General features: G+C 42.1%; 1 protein-coding gene and 2 non-coding genes across 4 annotated transcripts; 1 reads left to right on the forward strand and 2 right to left on the reverse strand.

Annotated features, from left to right (window-relative positions):
• Window positions 1–2,610: 2,610 nt before the first annotated feature.
• On the reverse strand, window positions 2,611–2,683 carry trnak-uuu (transfer RNA lysine (anticodon UUU)). Its single transcript has one exon. It is a non-coding gene; the product is annotated as a tRNA-Lys (tRNA).
• A 969-nt stretch (window positions 2,684–3,652) lies between these two features.
• atg9a (ATG9 autophagy related 9 homolog A (S. cerevisiae)) lies at window positions 3,653–16,080 on the reverse strand. 2 transcript variants are annotated; one of them, XM_076303478.1, is made up of 15 exons: window positions 15,835–16,080; window positions 14,711–14,909; window positions 14,293–14,338; window positions 14,021–14,083; window positions 13,727–13,876; window positions 13,244–13,385; window positions 11,820–12,568; window positions 10,204–10,357; window positions 9,647–9,826; window positions 9,159–9,395; window positions 8,497–8,738; window positions 7,898–8,015; window positions 6,789–6,993; window positions 6,167–6,309; window positions 3,653–5,841 (listed from the first exon to the last, which is right to left on the reverse strand). In XM_076303478.1, exons 2-15 carry the CDS (start codon window positions 14,811–14,813, stop codon window positions 5,833–5,835), a joined length of 2,541 nt encoding a protein of 846 aa, XP_076159593.1. In that variant the 5' UTR covers window positions 14,814–14,909; window positions 15,835–16,080; the 3' UTR covers window positions 3,653–5,832. The 2 variants fall into 2 exon arrangements, with proteins under 2 accessions (XP_076159593.1, XP_076159594.1); XM_076303479.1 differs by having other exon boundaries at window positions 14,711–14,928.
• Window positions 7,605–7,677, forward strand: trnak-uuu (transfer RNA lysine (anticodon UUU)). Its single transcript has one exon. It is a non-coding gene; the product is annotated as a tRNA-Lys (tRNA).
• Window positions 16,081–17,081: the final 1,001 nt, after the last annotated feature.

The raw sequence follows: 17,081 nt of genomic DNA on the forward strand, positions 1-17,081 counted from the left end.
GGAATATTTACTTTTACTCAAGTAATTTTTGAAGGAAGTAATTGTACTTTTACTTGAGTATAGATTTTCAGTACTCTACCCACCCTGGCCTTTATTACGACCCACCCTAAACACCAGGCTAGGACATTTCTGCTTGCTAATTAGGGTTTTCTGCTGTTGCTTCACCCACAGTCCTTGGTGGCCCTGTCAGCTGCTTTGTAAAATGTTGCATTAAGACCACAAAAAGTCTAAACGAAATAAATGTGAGCAACTGAGCTTTCATTCCCAAACAGTCACTAGACTACGTGCAGTGCCAAGTGTGACGTTGTTTGGATTAGTAGGCCTAATGCATGTATTGTTAAATATATCAGTAAAAGCAGCATACATTGGCTTTCTTCGCTCTACTACCCCCCTTACACAGCACAGCGCGTGGGACCAGAGACTGAGGGGGTAGCGGAGTTTTGGCAGCACTGAAAAATGCAAGATGTTTGGATGATTATCATGTCCGACATCAACAGTTAAGGCTCCCTGTATGCAGTTTGCTTGCATAAAAAGATTTCGCGGATTTTGCAACAACACGCCAACAATGGGTATGCGTGTCTATTCAAAACAACGAAAAAAGGATGAGCAATAAACTGACAATTGGAATAGCCCAGGCTATTTTGGACTTGAGATTTTGAAGCACACTGGCACACACACACACACACACGCACAGGCACACACGCACACACGCACATGCAAGCATACACAAAAGTTGCAAGAGTAGGGGGTGGAAGAGAAGATGGAGACAAATTGACAAGTGTGACAAGCGGAGAGGATGAACAGGACTGAGCGGCAGTCATATATCTTTATTGTTTGGTCATGTCATGTTTGTTGTTATTGTTTCTTTTGGAGCATATTGTGCTTGTCGCATGAAATGTGCTATATAAATAAAGTTGACTTGACTTAACACTAATAGCTTTGAGACAGGGCAACACAGATAAGGAGTCATTTAGGACAGGCTCGTTCATGCCAACTCTTTATGTACTTCTCTCTGAGATTAAGAGAAGGTAGTCCAGTCAGACTTTACTTTGCCTGGACTATTAGCGCCGTTGTGGTATTTAGTAAATTAGCTATAATTACATTATGCCCTGTTTGCCCATGTTAACAAACAATTTCAAAAAACTTATAATACATTTTTTGTTTGTCTTGATGTAAGTAATCAAAATTTTCATGTTGATATGTGAAGGTTCATTTTTTTTCCCCCTATTTGCATGAAAAAAATACTGTATAGGCAAATGAATAGGGTATATTTAGGTCTTTTTCTAAACTTTCCCCTATTGGGATTCTTCAGGGCTTTTTTTCCCTTACTCAGGACATATTGAGGATACAAAATCAGTTAAGTTTTCTTCTGTTGCAATTTGTTCAACGTTGACCCCTATTTTGGCTTAAAATGACTGGACTAAAAGAGAACTTTTCATATTCTAACTCCTCAATATGGAAATTGTGTTGTGAGGCAAAGGGAATTTAGTTTTTTCCCCTCACAAAACATGGGACTACCAGGACTCCAGAACTGTATCCCTTCAATTATTACAATCCCTTTTAAAGGAACACGCCAACTTTTTGGGACTTTAAGATGATCAAGACTGTCTTGAAGAATACAATGAGTGACGACCAATTAAGCAATTTGGGGGTGTTAACGTGTAGTCAAGAAGGGCAAGAGCCATAAATCTTGATGATTTTGTGGATCTGTTTGCTAAGACACAGCAGCAAGAAAATAAAACTGTATGGAAAAAACTGTGGCCTAATACAGAATTGGTTGGTAGTAAGTAGGCTACATTAAAATGTACATTGTCTATGTTAACACATGTTGTTTAACTTGGGGGTGTTACGTGTAGAATTAAAGAAGGGCCATAAATCCTGATGATTTTGTGGATGTGTTTTGCAAGAAGACACCGCAGCAGGAGAATAAAACTGTATGGAAAAGATTGTGACCTAATAGAATTTGTTGGTTGTGAGTAGGCTAGTATACAACATACTACATTGATCTAGTTTTTTGTGTATAATGTAAAAACGGAATGACTGAAATTCAGTTGTTTTTTGTTTTGTTTTAGTGTGCCACACGTTACTACATTGATGATGAGCCCATAACAACGGAGACAAAGAAGTCAGGACATCATTGGCCTGGTGCAACGAGGCCTCAGCGTTGGACAGAACCGATTTCGATATTTGACGATTTCAAAGATCGATAACCGATATCATCAGTGGTGTAGCGTAGTTAGCTGTAGCGGGTATACTGTGGTGTAGTGTAGTTAGCTGTAGCAGGTATACTGTGGTGTAGTCTTGTTAGCTGTAGTGGGTAGCCTATATACTGTGATCAACAACACATGTTAATATATATCCTTGCCTATTTTAAGTGAGATGGTGATGTTTTTTAAGTGGGTATACGTCGTAGATCGAATAAGCCCATGTGAAGTCTTAGTCTGCATGAATTATTCAAATTAGCTAAATTCATGCAGACTACTTCACACGAGTTAGGTTTCACAAATTCGTATACATATTTTATTTTTCACAATGCATTATTTCTTGCAGTGAGAGCAGGTGACGGACTGGCCTTGCAGTTTTCTGTAGGGCCGATCAGGAAAAACATACCGCCCGAACAGGGACTTGAACCCTGGACCCTCAGATTAAAAGTCTGATGCTCTACCGACTGAGCTATCCGGGCTCTGCGAGCGCTAGGTGGTCACATGACTTATCTCGAACATCCTGGTTTGGATGGCTGTTGTACATCTCGTTATTCTTCTCTGTCTGGCTTCAGGAATTTAGCGTAAACAAGATGTTGATTTATCCTGAAATAATCCAAAGAAGCAAAATACATACTCTAAGAATTGCTTCCAACTCACGGCAGTGAATTTATTTCCTCGTATTGTAGTAGTATATGCTGCTAGCCTTGGGTAGTTGGTGTTTCGGCTACGTGCTCAGAGCAGAGTTCGGCAAACTAGTGAATCGAATGGGCGCCATGTTGGGGACCAATCTTTCTGTAAGGGCCTTTTACATATTGACATAACAATTATGCCTGTTAATTGTGATAAATAAGCTATTTATTTCAACATAGCATATTCCCCCTATAGGGTTAGAAGTTGGTATCCAACATGGCGACTGTTGGCCAAACCAGAGACATTCTCTGGCCAAACTCTCTCTACGGCTCTGTAGACTACGTGCTGAGGTAACAGCGCCACGATGTGGACACTGGTAGCTTACCCCCGGTGACACGGAGTCGGAGACTATTATCAGGTTAAAAAAAACAATGTGCCTCTCACACTTCACACACACATTCGATAGGCCTATATTATTTTATTTGGACTGAGACACTCACTCAAGCACCAACAATCAATCTAAACATTGCACAAGAGAATGTCTTGCATTTGACAATGCTTGCTCGTGTCTATACACAAGGTATAGCCTAGGCCTAATTACATCTATAATACACAATCATTTTATTTAAAACAAACAAAAAAATATTTTTATTTGATGTCTAAGAAAATAAGCAGATGTGTAACTAGACTTTAAAGTAGCTATCAAGCTTCCTTGAGCATTTGAATAAATAGAGTAGTGGGTCAGTTCACTTATATGGAGAAGCATTCAAATGGTTGGATCTGTAAAGGGGATTTATTTATCTGTTTATCAAAAATCAATGTCCAGTTTTGACACAATCAAAAGAAATACCACAAGTCCTTTAACGATTTACGAAATACAATTTATTGATGAATTTACAACTGTACAAAATGTCATACCGAAAAATCTGTAAAGAAAAACTAAAATCAACCAAAATCAACACAAAATGCAGGAAAAAACATTCTTAAATAAAATCTTACAGATTGATTCCATCTGGTCTGCGTTTATTGGGTGACAGACTATTGATAATCTCTTCTACAGTCTAAGAACAAATGGTCATGCACGGCCACTGGAAACATTCTGCTGTGATAGAGCGGCGGCCGGTCTGTAATAAGGAACTGTCTAGTGGTCTGTACATGACATGACAGTATTTTTGTTTCCTTTTTTTAGTAAACTGTACATAAAATAATTCTACATGAATTCTGAGGAGGATGGGGACAAACACACAAGTCCTACACGTAACTAGCCAGCAACCTCCAAACTTACTGTAATTTCTGTTGTAATCCTTTATAGGCCCCTGCTCTCCACATTGTGTGCAATTGTCTGCTTGAATTGAAAGGTTTTTTCTTTCTTGCCTGAAATGAGCTCAAATGATTTCACTCAAACACGACCCTGTCCCCCACCCACACACCATCACTGTCTGTTTATGTGCTTTCTACGTCCTGAGCCTACGCAAATAAAAGGAAATTCCAAGTACTCTATGTTTAGAGATAAACCTGAGTATATTAAATCAGAGTTTAGTAGTAAACTTCCTAAAGAAAAACCTTCTGGCTTTTGGTAGGGGAGTGAAGTCATAAGGCTCTTCGGTTTACCAAATACTCAAGAGTTAAATTACTCAGGTTTGTCACTAAACTGCATACTTTGAAATAGTTCCCTGGATGACACACACACACACACACAAAAAAAAAAACTAAAAACTACAACTGAATGAACAAATTAAGGAGACAATAAACCTATGAGTAATTGACTCAAATGTCCTTTGGACTGAGAAACCTTTTAAAGTGCAATCTCTTTAAAAGTGTGCAAACAGTAAGTCAGAGAAAAGCATGCATGTTGGGTGGCACAATCCTCTAGTGCCATGCTGGGGTGTATGTTATTGTCTAATCTGACAGCCTTTAGCTTACCTCTGATCTCAGGTCAATGTTATGTTGTGCTTAAGCTAAGCATGGCACACTTATGGATATTCCTGTCAATGTATTTTTGCCAGCAAACAAATCAGGCACATTCCAACTAGATTAAATGAATATTTCTTTAAAAAAAAAAAACACTTTGCTTTAATCATGTTTACATTGTTTAGCCCCATAATCACAAGAACCTGAACACTCATTTTAAACCACTAGGACACCAGGATGAATATATACAATGTAGAATCTTTCTCCTGTATGTGATTTGGTGATTGACTCCCAAAACATACCTGAGCAAAATCCTGTTAGGATAAAGTTAACAAGCTTTCCTCTCAGCTTTGCATTCCTTATGTTTATAATGTAAAGATGCATGTAAATCAATTATCTTAAATCTATCCCTGTTCCAAAATCTATAGTGCAAAACACTATTTCCTTCACCGATAGATTTCTGCCAATGTTTTAATGGTAGGGGATTTCAAATGCCTGGTGTGTCCAATGTTAGAATAACTTCAGGGTAACGAATTTCTGCCAATCTTTATGCCAGCATAAGTATCAACTGAAAGCAGTTAACAAAGCAGGGGCTCAACTGAAAATAGCTTTATGTTGAGAGTAATTCTGTTGTCTAGTTAGCAGGGCCTTGAGTATTTATGATCATACTGTTTTCAGCTGAGATGCTGATGAAGATGTCAAGTTCTTTTCAAATGTTTAATCTTGGATAGCATAGAAATGACACCAACACTTTCCTGCTACAGTGTGATGCATATTCCTGTCAGTTGTTCATATGTGAAGTCCAGTTCAGTTTCTAGCTGAAGATTCAGTGGTTTGTGTATGAAATGGAGAAGGCTGTGTGCAGGTCTACTAGTTTGTCCTCTCAGCTTTGCTAATGTCAGCCATCTTCTCACCCATCTCAATTGTAATGTGAGCAGAGATGGCACAGCGTGGCTAGTGATAAATATGCACGATAATTGTGAGATAAATATTTCATCCTTCTGAGAAATAGAAATCCAAGTCAGTGTGAATCTGGTGTCAGTGTAGTTCCCTTTTTTGTCTTCAGATACCAATGATGGCCCACAGGTTATGTCACCTATGAGAGAAGAGAAGATTTGTGATGTACAAAACATTATTAACACAGACAAGCGGATTACTGCCATATGTTTCTGAAAAAGATGTGTTTACAAAACGGTCAAACCAAGCCCAGAGGTTTAATGGCTGCTCAAATGGTTTTGTAACTACATTACAACAGTATAACAACTGTTACCTCAGGACTTAGGGTGCTTTCCAGCAATTAATGGTTGTACTTCATAGAAGTAACCAAAGCAAACAGCAATGCAAAATGCTTCTTTGTTCAAAACCATGAGTGGTTGATGCTAGATCAGAGGATTAGCAACGTTCCAAGCTATTTCTGGTACCTTGTGGATCTGTGGTGGTAGTTCATCCTCAGAACCCTCCTCGGGTACTGGTTCGTGGTGCCGACCCGGCTGGATCTCTTCTACCCAGCCTCCCATGGCCACGCGAGCTGACCGCTGGCTCCTGCTAGCTCCGCTCAACGCATCTAGAGAGGTCAGCACAAAGACACAGAGTGAGCTCCTGTAAGTCAGAGCAATGTGTCAACAACACAACCAAGCCAGCCTAACTGGCAGAGTTCAATACCCAAAGGCACAAGATAGGTATCTCTATACTCTACATTGTATATTCCTTTGTATACATTATATTAATTATATTATATTATATATGTAATTATCAGTGTTTCCCATACATTGACTTATTTGTGGCGGCCCACCACAATATTAACATTGACCACCACACAATGATTTTCCAGGTTGTACTAAATTGTGCTTAAATCTGGTTAGCATCATAACCACGCTGTGCTAATTTGTTAAAAACTGTTACATTCAAGTTAATTCTGCAAACCTACCACCACAAATAGAATTTAATTCTGTGGGAAACAATGATTATATTATATATTTATATGTGAAGGCTTGTTAGACAACCCTAACCAGAGCTTAGAGGCTGTGCGGTCAGCTTCCGTACCTGTGGTTCCCCCGTAGCGCCTCTGACCACTGCTCTGCAGTGCTGCCCCCTCCTGGTGTGGAGTAGCAGTGCAGGGGAAGGTGTTGGAGCGTGGCATGTTGCGCGGGGCCTCGACATCGTCGATAACACTCTCGCTGCTCTCGTCGCTTTCCTGTCGGTGCCACGTGTGGCGGGAGAGCTCACCACGAGACTGCTGCTTGTGGAGCTGAGAGACAACACATGACACACATATCAACCTTCACAGGCTTGCTTGCACACACACACACACACACACACACACACACACACACACACACACACACACACACACACACACACACACACACACCAGCTCACAGAAGAGACTGTCTCTGGAATTGATCTAGTACAGCTCTGCCTGACCTAATCCAGAGACAAATTTAAATTCAGAATACTGGGGCCAAATCCTGTGAGAAAGACCTATCCTCTAACAGAGATCTATCCTTCAGTCCTTTTCTGATGTCACCTAACTCAAATTTTAAAATACTGAACTCCTCAAAGTATATGTTTGTATTTAGTATGTGTTTTTAAAAACATGGTGTAGAGAAAGGGTTGGTGTTAAACTGATCCCATCACCACAGGCCTCTCACTAGTACCACTACGGGCCATGTGGAGGCGCTGTAATCACAGTTGATGCCTAATGGAAAGTCATAAACTTAAGAACAAGAAGCCTTATAGGGCTTTATTTTTTGGCAATGGCAAAACAGGTCAAATTTGAAACTACTCAAAAATGCTTGATGAAAACCAATCATGTGATTTGCCTGTACGTAAGTCATGTGACAACATCACTCTATCAGAGCCCGGATAGCTCAGTCGGTAGAGCATCAGACTTTTAATCTGAGGGTCCAGGGTTCAAGTCCCTGTTCGGGCGATATCACTTTTCTGACTGGGCTTTGCCTTGCTGTGTATATGACAGAAAGTTATTCCCTGTGGTGTTTCTCTTCTACCATCATACCATAAATGCAATAATATGGCTTTGAAAAAGTGATAAAATAAAAATGAAAAACACCGAGTTCATCTATAATGAAACTTTCATGTTGGCCTGCTTTCTACCTCTGTGTGTGAGTGTGTGTGTCTGACATGTGTATTACCTCATGCATATAGAGGGCATGGATGCTCATCTCCGTGGAGGCGTACTCTGATAGGACCATACTGGTCACCTGACCCTCCCAAGCGCTGCTTCCAGAGCTGACCGTGCGGGCATCAGTACTGACAGAGGAGAAGGACAGAGAGAGACAGAGAGATAGAAGTGAAAACACAATGACAACTAAATACCAAATATTGAAGAAACAAATCATGGCATACTGATCATTTTCTACAAATTAGTTATATGTAAGATTATAAAATGTTCAAACTGCATTGTCAAAACAACTGCAGAGGAAGCAATATAATAATGATATAGATGGGATTCACATGTGATACAATTTTGAGGCCAAAAACAACTGTGCTTTCTCCTAATTAATTTTGATGTGAGCTGAAATTAATGTAAGGTGTGTAATGCAATAACAACCAGCAAACTGACTGAACTGTTAACAGTACCTTCTTGCCACAACAATACTACTATTACATATATATATAAAGTGGCATTATATCCATGCTTAAATATGCTCCCCTAACCCTAACTAATTGACACACACACACACACACACAGTATGTATGGTGCACATTGCTCTAAGCTCCATGTGCTCACCCTGATCCGGCCATAGCGCGGCTGGTGGACACGGCGGGGTGGTCAGGGCGAGGCAGGCGGGACGACGGGTAGCTGCCTCGCATGTGGAGGCTCCCGCTGAGTGGCGAGAGCGAGCGCAGTGTCGGTGCTCCCCCGTCGCTAAGGCCGACCGACACGTGATTGGCCAATGAGCCGTCTCGGCCCAGGTGCAGGGAGGCGAGGGGAGGCGGCCCTGACAGCAGGTTAGCGATGAGACTGCGGGGCTAGCGGAGTGAAAGATGGAAAAGGTTATTAAGATCTTCAAATAGAATAAAAGAATTCCGTACCCAAAATTCTTTAGTAATAATAATGCCATTAAGGAAATAAAATTTCACCATACTGTTATAACTGTACTGTGTATGTGAGAAATCAACACAGGCTACAGTTTTGTACATTGTAACTGTTTAACATAAAGACAGCTGGGTCACTCTCACTTGTACAGATAGAGAATGGTCTGGATAATAATAATGTCTATATTCTCAGGTCACGGTCTTACATGTCTGCAGACTAAATTCTACAAAAGGCATGTACTAATCACTTGACAGGATCAGACAGATACAACAATTAAGACTGACCGTGTGCACACACACACACACACACACACACACACACACACACACACACACACACACACACACACACACCTCCTCTGACTGGAGCGAGTGGATGGAGGTGAAGGCATGGCTGTCGCCTACTGCCCCCTGGTGGCTGACGGTGGCTTCGCGGTGCACCTTCTCCTTGAGCTGGCTGATGAAGTGGGTGCTCTCGCGCGGGGGCTGCCAGTGTGGGTTGGTGATGGCGAAGTGCATGAGCGACAGCTCCGTCTTCCCGTCCTCCGCCTGCTGGTAGATGGACGCCTCCGTCTTGCCCGCTGACATCCACTAAGAAATGGACCAATGAGGGAGAGCTTCAGTCAGGAGTTCAAACAATGATATTATTGATATTATTCAATATCAAATGGGTTTGGCCACCAAAAAAGGGCTAGCCAAAACATTTTTGATCAGTAACAACTCTGTTGTTTTAAATGTGCTATACAAATAAAATGACTTAATTGATTGTAATCTGAAAACGGCAAAACAAAAATCTTGCACAAAACCGTAAACTTTGATGACCCCATGCTGTGTGCCCTCACCGCAGGATGCCCGTGTTGGCGTACGTCCATCTGGGCGAAAGAGCAGGTGTCTCCGACTCCCACCACCTCCACGGTGAAGTTGCGGAAGAAGTCGATGATCTCCAGGGACTTGCGGCGCAGGCAAAAGATGAGGATGAACGGAGTGATGACTGGACTCAGCAGCTCCTCCAGGATGAACACCTGAGACAGGTAAGGCAGCAGGTAAGACTCACATCAAACTTGAGCTCCTCCATTACCTGAGACAGGTAAGGCAGCATTTAAGACTCACATCAAACTTGAGCTCCTCCATTACCTGAGACAGGTAAGGCAACAGGTAACAAACCACTACACCTCAGACAAGCCACAGAATATTGAAAACAAATAGAAAGAGTAAGATCAGGGGGCCAGGAAAAAGTTAAGAAAGATATGCCAGTAGAGCTTTCTTCAATTGAGAGAGAGAGAGGACAGGGTGGTCCTGTGGAAAGGTCAGAAGCATGGCAGTGTGTCCAATACACACACACACACACACACACAAAGAACAGAAATAGTCATTTTTCCTTATTTCCTGTTAGACTCACCGCCTTGTACTGGAAGAGCTGGGAGAACTCGTCGCGGGTCTCGTAGCGGTGGGCATTGCCCTGCCAGTGGTCTGGCATGTAGTGGATGTGGGCAAGAATCACCTTCAGCAGTTGCTCTGGGCAGAACACCATGTGCTTGTCTGGAATGAAAGACCTGGGCACACAAACATCATACAATAACATTAGTCCAGCAGCACCCCAGGGGGATGACTAAGGGGTCTTTCAAGTGAAACAGACAAGTCATCTACCCCAATATTACTCAGATGCTGCCGTGGTGATCTAACACTGACATGACACAGTGCGTGTTTGATTGTATAACCTACTCGGTTACTGTTGAATTTTCACCCACCCCATTTTTTAAGACTTTATGTCTAAAAAAACTTTCACAAAAATATACCTTTCTAGCCTTAAAATGGCTTAAACAGAACTATACACGTCCTCTTTTCAGGAATTGGGATCTATCTGGCACTTCACACACTTCACTGGTTGCTGCAGCTGAAACATTACCTAGCTTGTTCGCGTCCTTATGAAGAATTGTCCCACCCCAGGTACTCAGGATTGGTTCTGAACTATTATGACGCACCACTGGACTGATGCCGAAATTGGCCCATCTGGGCTGTGATTGGTTGAAACACAGATCCATAGCAGAAATCCTCAGCAATGACATTGACTGCTGCGTCATATAAAACATAGCAGATATTCTACGAACATGTTAACAAGGTTAAAACACACACACAACCTCAATATTTCTCCCTCCTTTTTACTAATCCAGTATTACAATTAAAATGCCCTTAAGTGTTTCCAACTGATTAGTCATGTTAGACTTACCCCCTCACTCGCACGCACGCACGCACGCACGCACGCACGCACGCACGCACACACGCACACACACACAGGCGTCTCTTGTTATCCGTACCCTTCAGGAAGCCCTGCTCAGCGTTTCAGTAACTAACTGCACAACAGGACACCACAGATGGACCACTGTTTCATTTACATGCATGGCTATTAAACATGCAAGGAACCATGGGAAATTTTCTTCTGTGGGGATCCATGAAAATCCAATGAGGTCAGATTAATTTGGCCTCATGACACCCTGACAGCCAAGAACAGATTGCCAAACTGTCATGTGAGTATCAGCACAGCTACCTCTCTTCTGTGTTGATCTCAAGACGCAAACATTGGCTCATAATACAAGAATTAACCATAAACGTATACTATGATCAGTTATTGTTCTGTTTAACAATGATAGCGCTTCCTTTCATTCATAGAGTTTCTTCTGTAATGTTCTCTATGTAACAATTCTGCTGTGGAACTCATCTAGTGAACACAGCACAATGCTTTGAAAATAGCACCAGTCCTTTAGTAACAGTCTCATGTACGGTAATATGACTTTACATGTGAATGTGATTGCTGCACATGGCTTGAGTACAAACTCACATGACTGAAGCACAAAGCTTGAGTACAAACTCACATGACTCAAGCACAAAGCTTGAGTGCAAACAAAAACGACACTTGCATCTATGGGAACGGATAGACAGAATAGACAGCAAGCATAGACATACTAATAAACACATGGATAAGGGTGTGTGCGTGTGTGTGTGTGTGTGTGTGTGTACCTGCAGACGGTGACGCAGACGCCCAGCAGGGTGATGCTGCTGAGCACGTGCTCGACGGCCAGTACGTCCTCGTCATAGATGGTGAGTGCGATAAGCACGGCCAGCAGAGAGCCGGCGAAGAACGCCACGTTCTTGGCCACCACCGTGAACAGTGGCGACATGAAGCAGTTCATGTACTTGGACGAGGCCTTGTAGCCTTTACAGAGGCGCGACATTAGCTCGTGGTCCAGCTCGTTGAAGTGGCGCAGGTAGCAGCGGCCGTACAGCGACCAGCAGCGCGCGCCTAGGCTGCCCGGCTCGCGCTTGATCACCTCCGTGTAGCTAAAGAAGGCGTAGAGGATCTGCCACACCAGGATGACCGGACACAGCAGCAGGTTGGCGATGCCGATCCAGAGGATGCGCGAGCTCAGCCGGTCGGCCAACTCCAAGCGGTTCCCGCCGCGCTTATACTCGGTCTTCAGGCTCCACTCGTTTTCGAAGAGCGAGCCGGGGCCCCAGAAGAAGATGAGCTCAAAGTTGTACTTGAGGCCGCGCGTGTAGAACACCCAGTTGCCCAGCATGGGCAGGTGGAAACGCACGGGCAGCAGCGACTTGTTGACCATCGCCACCATGTAGTTCTTGAAGCGCAGGATGCGGTGGTAGATGTCCAGCTCGGTCAGCTCCTTCTTGTGGATGCAGATCTGGTGCTCCTTCTGGATCTCCACGATGCGCGCCTGCACCTCCTGCCAGGTAAAGTAAGGGAGGTCCGCCTGAGGGTAGGGGAGAGTAGGGAGAAGGAGGAGCGCAGTGTCAACCAAGGTGATAAGGAACCTGCACATGTAAACCTAGGACATGGTAGGAGGACGTGCTAGCAAGAAGGCTGAAACAAAAAACAGTTGCTAGCGTCTGTCACTAGCACGACTGACATCTCTTAATGTGTGGAGAAGTGAGGTTAACTCACTGCACACAGCACTGTGCCTGCTGGCTACAGCGCAAGTCTCCAGAGGAAACCGGGAGGAGAGAGAACTACGATGAAACACTGACTTTCCTGGAAAGATCCAAGTATAATGTACCTTGTAAAAGCTTTGAAAAAAAAAGCTGAATTTAGTCCTGCCACAACATAGTTTCTGCGCCAGATACACATGTTTATGTGTATGTTTGTCCTAAAAACAGTTTAATTAAATCATGTAAACCCTTTCCCCTTTGTCTAATACAATGGATAAGGGTTTAAATGAGGGACTGCAAAATCATATTCAGGGACTGCAAAATCATATTGAGGGTTATTCTTAACTGCTTATGTCAATAACCAAAAATAGTCATGAGTTACACAAGAGCTGGATTGAGCAATTCCCATTAATAGCTGGTACTGCTACTTCCTCCTCTAGTTCCCTCCATCAGAAAGATCTGTGTGTAGCGGTGTCCTAGAGGACAACACACAGACTTACCATGGACATCTTGAGGGCATTGTTGTAGAAGGAGCGGATCTCCCAGTAGCAACAGATGTTGTAAATAAATTTGGTGAGCCGGTGGATCCAGAATACTCCAGAAATGACCAGGATAAAGATGGCGGCCACATTGTCACGGATTCTGTAAGGGTCATAGAGGAGTGTGTTAGCTAATGTCTATTGGGACGTACTGTACACAGTGACGCTTCTGGCCTCATCCAAAAATCATACGCTTCAAACTCTAAAACCAGTTAGTTCAAACACTTTACAAACCTTGTTATGAACACAAGGTTAAACTTGACCTCTGAACAGCAATCATGTGAATAAGGCATTTGTGTCAACTGGTTATAGTGTGTGTGTGTGTGTGTGTGTATTTGCTACCCACTGATGGGTGACAAGCAAAAGGTCAATTCCTGAGTATGAATCACTAAAACACTATTCACATTCAATTTGTACAAGCAAATGTTACAGTGAGGTTTTTACCGAGCGCTGCACACATCTACTGGTAAAAAGGCATCAGGTAGCGTGACCTTTGCTGAATCTGTGTGGTTCACAAACTTGTTCGCAAACAGGATGTCATAGTCCACACAGTTGGCTAAGAACACAGTGAATGCCACAACAAACACAAGTTGCCTGAAAAACAAAAAACAGAAATGAGTCTGTTGAGTTCTTATCAGTCAGGCTGGGTAATATATTGTGCAAGGTCTAAGAGTAAAATTAACAAAAAAAAAAAAAAAAAAAAAAATATATATATATATATATATATAGTTGACTTACACAAGCTCAAATATTTCTCCCATCAGCATACATGTGAATCCATTCTTTTGGTGCATATTGTAGATGTATGATGTGTTCAGGAAAGCCAGTCAAACATTGGGCCATTCATTTTCTAAACATTCTAGAGTCCTACCATTTCTATGAGAACTTGAATTTAACATGCATCATTTTAGTCATTACCAACACAGAAATTCATAACCGGTGAACCTTATAGTCCTAATGGTCTACCTATATGCCACTATTGATGGTACTATCTCCTTGTCAGAAAGGATATTCTCTGGAAGAACAGGTCCAGGTTCTCTATATGATGCCATTGTGCTGTTTGAAGAAAAGACAAAAAGATGAGTATAAATCTCACACTACTAATGTCCATACACAATGAGCTTCAGTTACTTATGATCGTGTAGTCTGATGTCAGGTGACACTTCTTTTACATTATAAGCAAATAAAAAAATATTTCTAAAGGAGGCTTGTGTCTGAGGATCATCTACAGAACTACTGGATGAATAATCTGACCATTCCTACTACAGGCCTGTGGTTTGGGCCTTGATAGTGATGGACTTTTCCATTCACATAACATGAAGTGGCAAGAGCTATGGATCATGACCGCCAAGCAATTTGGTTCACCGCAACAAATTTCAGTCAAGTCTTATCTGAATGTGTTTTCTAAAATGCTCCCTCCTAACTTACGTTTCGTACCCTCCGGAACGTGGACAAGCAGATTCTCCTCGCCGGGAGGGGAGTCGTTATATGACGTCTCCAGACGCTGGTACTCCGTGTCGAAGTGGGCCATGGTGCAGTCGTCCAGAAGATCCCTCGTCACACTAGATCAATGCTAACGATTCTCTGTGTGTTCACATCATATTCTAGTTCAGTGGGTCTTCCTCTCCTGTTAAAAAAGATGAGAACTGCCCTTGTTTAAGTATGTCTTGCTTTCATCTAGCCTTCACATAATATTCTATTATTCTGATTCTGACTAGATTGGACATGTTCTAATCCACTGTCAGATTAAAACACAAAATAATGGTTAGTGTAGAAATGATGAGTCTATCAGAATTATCAAAACATCTCAGATTAATCTTTTGACACAAGTTATTGCGCGTTAGCAGTAGGCTAGGCCGCAGCCAGTCTAGTGATAATAATTTCGTCATATCTCCAGACAACCTCAAGGCAAGTCAACCCCAAACTGTGACGTTAACTGACCTTTTACGACGAATTACACTGTCCAGTCTGCCTAACCTTGTGTATTCAAAGTATCAATGGACATTAGGTTGCAGATTACCAATGCTAGGTTGTAAACCAGGCCGTGTACACCATTTACTCAGAGAGACGCGGCGGAACATTGATTAGGCTACATGTGTTGCAGTCGAGATACTAGCTACCTTATCAAGCTGTCAACGCGTTGGGGAATAACACCAAAGCAAACATCAGCTGTTCGGGAAAAATGAGAAGCGCAACGCCTAGCCTTAATCAGTCCGACCAGGCCACTCACAGTCCTCTTCCACGTTACACTAGACTACGAAATAATCAAGACTGTGCGACAGTTAACATGAACTGTCGCCAAACGCCACATTTGTTGTTATTGCTTGCGATATTGCTCAAGACGGTTGGTTGCTTGCCTGCTGCATAATCCAAATGTCATCCCCCATCCCCTCCTCCCCTATGCAATAGCCTAGCCTAGCTTACATGATGAACATTACACAGAGTTTAAATAACAGTATCCCATCCCATTTGTCAGAATACTTGTTATATTATCCTCCAGTGACTCAGCAAGTATGGCTATGGGTCAAAAGCAAAACTGAAGTTGTACTCACGCCATGTTTCTTTCTTTAGGAGATCCACCAGCACGAAAACAACAATCCCAAATTCGATTGTCTGGAAACCTGGACGGGCGCGTCAAAGGAGCAGTGAGACTCCCGTGAGCTCTTTCACCAACATTCTTTTATCAATGACGATTAGTAAATATGCCTACAATGGCAGACATTAAGATAACCTTTCGTTTTTCCTTTCCATATTACTGCTTGCTTTCGTTTCTCAACATACATTCCTAGACTGTCAATCAGATATCAACGACAAACATTTCATCCAATCAAGTGTGAGATATTTCCAAAACAGCCAATACCAGAAAGAGGCGGGTTTTAATGCATGCCGTAAGAAGAAACAACTGAACAACAGTCGTCTCAACTGTTCCGTCTGGGCTGTATTAGACACGCCCTGGCAGACGCAAGCACAGTTGAACCAAATATTGTGATAGGCGCCCGTGGGCACACTCATACACACACTTATTAAGCAATTCATAATACTGGCAAACGATTGTTTAAAACGCAGGGATTGGTACAATTTCTTTTTTTTTTTTACGAGGTGAAAAAACGCAAATCCTTGAGTGCTGGGCAGCTTCCTTTTAGGCAGGTAGCCTACATTTGTGATAGTACTTTGCTGCCATCTTCTGGATATATGGTTGTATTACAAAAACATTGTTCATTTGAATGCTTTTAAGTGAATAGGCAGTTGATAGACAACCAGTTGTAAATTCTATCTCACTATGAAATCTGTATGAAATCTTGATAGGATTTACTGATTCATGGACAATAGATTCAGATGCAGTTTTTCAGACAGTGCTTCCACCCTGTGGACATTCCAGAAAGTGCCGTTTGAATGCATTGTTTCAGTAAGTTACTGCTTCCCTCAGTACAGAATGGGGTGGGGGCTCATAGGTAGAGGTTTACTGTAGCGAAGAGCTCTTTTCCAAAATGCTATATACTCAATTTTAATGCATTTTCAAAATAATTTATTTAATTTTGTTTCCAAGTAATTTCAGTGGAATTGTAAGTAGGTTATTGTTATGTGATTTATCTTTACTCAATCAAAACAACACAACTGCACTCTTATTGATGTTGCCTGAAATACACAGTTAAATAAAATGGCTTATTAATGTTTTCAAAAATGGATTTTAAGCGTTTTGGAAAAGAGCTCTTCATATCCTCTCAAACACATAATCCCTCAGAATTTGCAGAAATGTCTCAACATAAACATTCTTCTCAGTTCTCTTGCATCGAGATTC

This window comes from Alosa pseudoharengus, unplaced genomic scaffold, assembly GCF_046254945.1.
Source record: "Alosa pseudoharengus isolate Yale_2024_CS ecotype anadromous, Long Island Sound unplaced genomic scaffold, YU_APseudo_1.1 YU_APseudo_1.1_scf_24, whole genome shotgun sequence".
Taxonomy (NCBI): Eukaryota; Metazoa; Chordata; class Actinopteri; order Clupeiformes; family Clupeidae; genus Alosa; species Alosa pseudoharengus.

What these genes read in the sequence shown, in the direction of transcription:
- atg9a (XM_076303478.1), bottom strand. Translation starts at nt 14,813, where the DNA reads ATGGCCCACTTCGACACGGAGTACCAGCGTCTGGAGACGTCATATAAC. An exon ending in ACTCGCTCCAGTCAGAGGAG is followed by an intron (nt 8,739 to 9,158) that starts GTGTGTGTGTGT and finishes TCACTCCGCTAG; the next exon opens with CCCCGCAGTCTCATCGCTAA. An exon ending in ATGCCCTCTATATGCATGAG is followed by an intron (nt 6,994 to 7,897) that starts GTAATACACATG and finishes GTTGTCTCTCAG; the next exon opens with CTCCACAAGCAGCAGTCTCG.